General features: G+C 39.0%; 1 protein-coding gene across 1 annotated transcript; it reads left to right on the top strand.

The window, feature by feature from the left end:
- Positions 1–355: 355 nt before the first annotated feature.
- Positions 356–1,868, top strand: LOC103650626 (probable adenylate kinase 1, chloroplastic). The gene is made up of 2 exons (XM_008676195.3): positions 356–849; positions 1,402–1,868. The coding sequence occupies exons 1-2, from the start codon at positions 607–609 to the stop codon at positions 1,543–1,545; spliced, it is 387 nt and encodes a 128-aa protein (XP_008674417.2). The 5' UTR covers positions 356–606; the 3' UTR covers positions 1,546–1,868.
- The last annotated feature ends 260 nt before the right edge of the window (positions 1,869–2,128 follow it).

Below are 2,128 nucleotides of genomic sequence, written 5' to 3'. Positions count from 1 at the left end.
GAATATTAACATATGATGTTGTACAATAATTTGGTGCTTCATGCACAACTATTATCGTTCCTATAGACCTATACATTCAGTCATTCAGTCATTCCAATCTTTTAGCTTACCTACAAAGCAAAGGAATAGAACTTTAACTATGATTTAAGAAACTTTCAATTGGTTTCTCGGAACTTCCAATCAACCTTTTTTTTATATCAATGCTAAACATTGTCCAACTCATGCTTAGATCTTACACTTTGAGTGTAATCTTTTCAGATGAGATTGCACATAACTGCCATTCAAACTTTGGGATTAAGAATCTAAATAGTAGTACAATGTGTGGCACTGTGATAGCATGTACTCTTTTTGTTAGTATGTGGTTGCCTTTTCTTTAAGTATAATGCTTGTGATTATTGTGCCTCCTGCAGGAATATTAACTTAATTTGCGGGTACAGATTTGAACATTTTTGCCGCCATTGTTTCTATTTGAACTCATTGATATTGGTGTAACATGTCGTTAGCAGTTGACAGAAACCTGTTCAAGCATGCACTTGATCATGGTGGTTTGAACTAACTACTTCCCCCTCCTCTCAGGAAATTCTTGATGGCGTTACAGACATTGATATGGTGGTTAATCTGAAACTAAGAGAAGATGTTCTAGTAGAGAAGTGCCTTGGCAGAAGGATTTGTGGCCAATGTGGAAAGAACTTCAATTTGGCCTGCATTGATGTTAAGGGTGAAAATGGACTCCCACCAATCTACATGGCACCACTGTTGCCCCCAAACAACTGCATGTCGAAGCTTATTACCCGAGCTGATGATACCGAAGAGGTGGTCAGAAATCGGCTTCAGATATATAATGACATGGTATGGATCTATGTGCAATTCATACTTATCATTGATAATAAAATGTATGACATATTCTCATTAATGTTTAAACTGTGACATACTGAGTATGCCATGCTGATTGGTCATTTTGATTCTGCAAGGTTTTCATGCAACTTAAGCGCCTGTGTCATTTGCATTATTTGTGTAGACAGAAATGTTGTGCTGTTAAAGATGTTGAAACATACTCACTCTTCTAAATTACAAGACGTTTTGGCTTTACTCTGTATCTAGACATAATGTATATGCACTACAAAAGCTGTGTATCTAGAAAAACAAAAACTTCTTATGATTTAGAACGGTAGGAATATATAATAGTTAGATGTAGAGTCGTTGGGTTGCATGAGATAATATGGAGCATTCCAGGGTTGCCTTGATGTCTTAAGCATCCGTTACATTTGATTCCCCGAAGATATTTTGCACTGTGTAGATTTGGTTCAGCATAGCACTGTTCTCGTTGGCGTGTTGACGCAGTGAAACTTTAAATAATTCAGGCTCTGATACTTAGCATTTGGTTTCCTGGCCTTTTTGCAGAGTCAACCTGTGGAAGGTTTCTACCGAGAGCAGGGGAAGCTCTTGGAATTTGACTTGCCTGGTGGGATCCCTGAATCTTGGCCAAAGCTGCTCCAGGTTCTAAACCTCGAGGACCAAGAGGAGTTGAGGTTGGCTGCAGCGTAGGTCTCTGGGAGACCGACCTACATACTGGGAAAAAGACCATACCACATTTTTTTGAATAATGGAGAAGAGGAAACTTACTCCATAGTTTAGTGCGTTATGCAGAAGTAATGGTTTTCTTGTCAAAAAGCGATTTGTTGGTTTCCACCGGCGTTTTGATGATGAGCCGGTACTATGTAACTTACGATAGCTGTAAGCACTAAGCAGCCCATTCTTGCTTGGGACACAGTTTGGAGCGCATGAAGACATGCTGTAGTGTTTTTTTTAATTCATAACAAACTTGTAGTACACATTTGTGTTCATGATAAAACACTGAAGTAGTATGATACTACAGAACAACACAGACCTGATGAATGCCTGTATGTGTAGTACACATATGTGTGTTAATGATAAAGCACTGGAAGTATCAGCAACGCCATAGGTGGCGCTCTGATCTGAAATTCTGAAGCGGGCCGTTGGCAATATTGCCAACAGCGTTTATTGTGCACTAGTGCGTTACGCGCGCGCGCGTAATTGTCTTTTTTTTATACCAATAGCGCAATAGCAGTAGTAATACAAATTTAGATTACAATAAGTAGCAAGTTAC

Source organism: Zea mays, chromosome 3 (assembly GCF_902167145.1).
Source record: "Zea mays cultivar B73 chromosome 3, Zm-B73-REFERENCE-NAM-5.0, whole genome shotgun sequence".
NCBI classification, from domain to species: domain Eukaryota; kingdom Viridiplantae; phylum Streptophyta; class Magnoliopsida; order Poales; family Poaceae; genus Zea; species Zea mays.
This window is presented reverse-complemented; position numbering and strand designations above follow the sequence as displayed.

Bases quoted from the DNA above. Each gene is read 5' to 3' on its own strand.
- LOC103650626 (XM_008676195.3), top strand. From the start codon at position 607: ATGGTGGTTAATCTGAAACTAAGAGAAGATGTTCTAGTAGAGAAGTGC. The intron at 850-1,401 runs GTATGGATCTAT...GCCTTTTTGCAG, and splicing joins TTCAGATATATAATGACATG to AGTCAACCTGTGGAAGGTTT.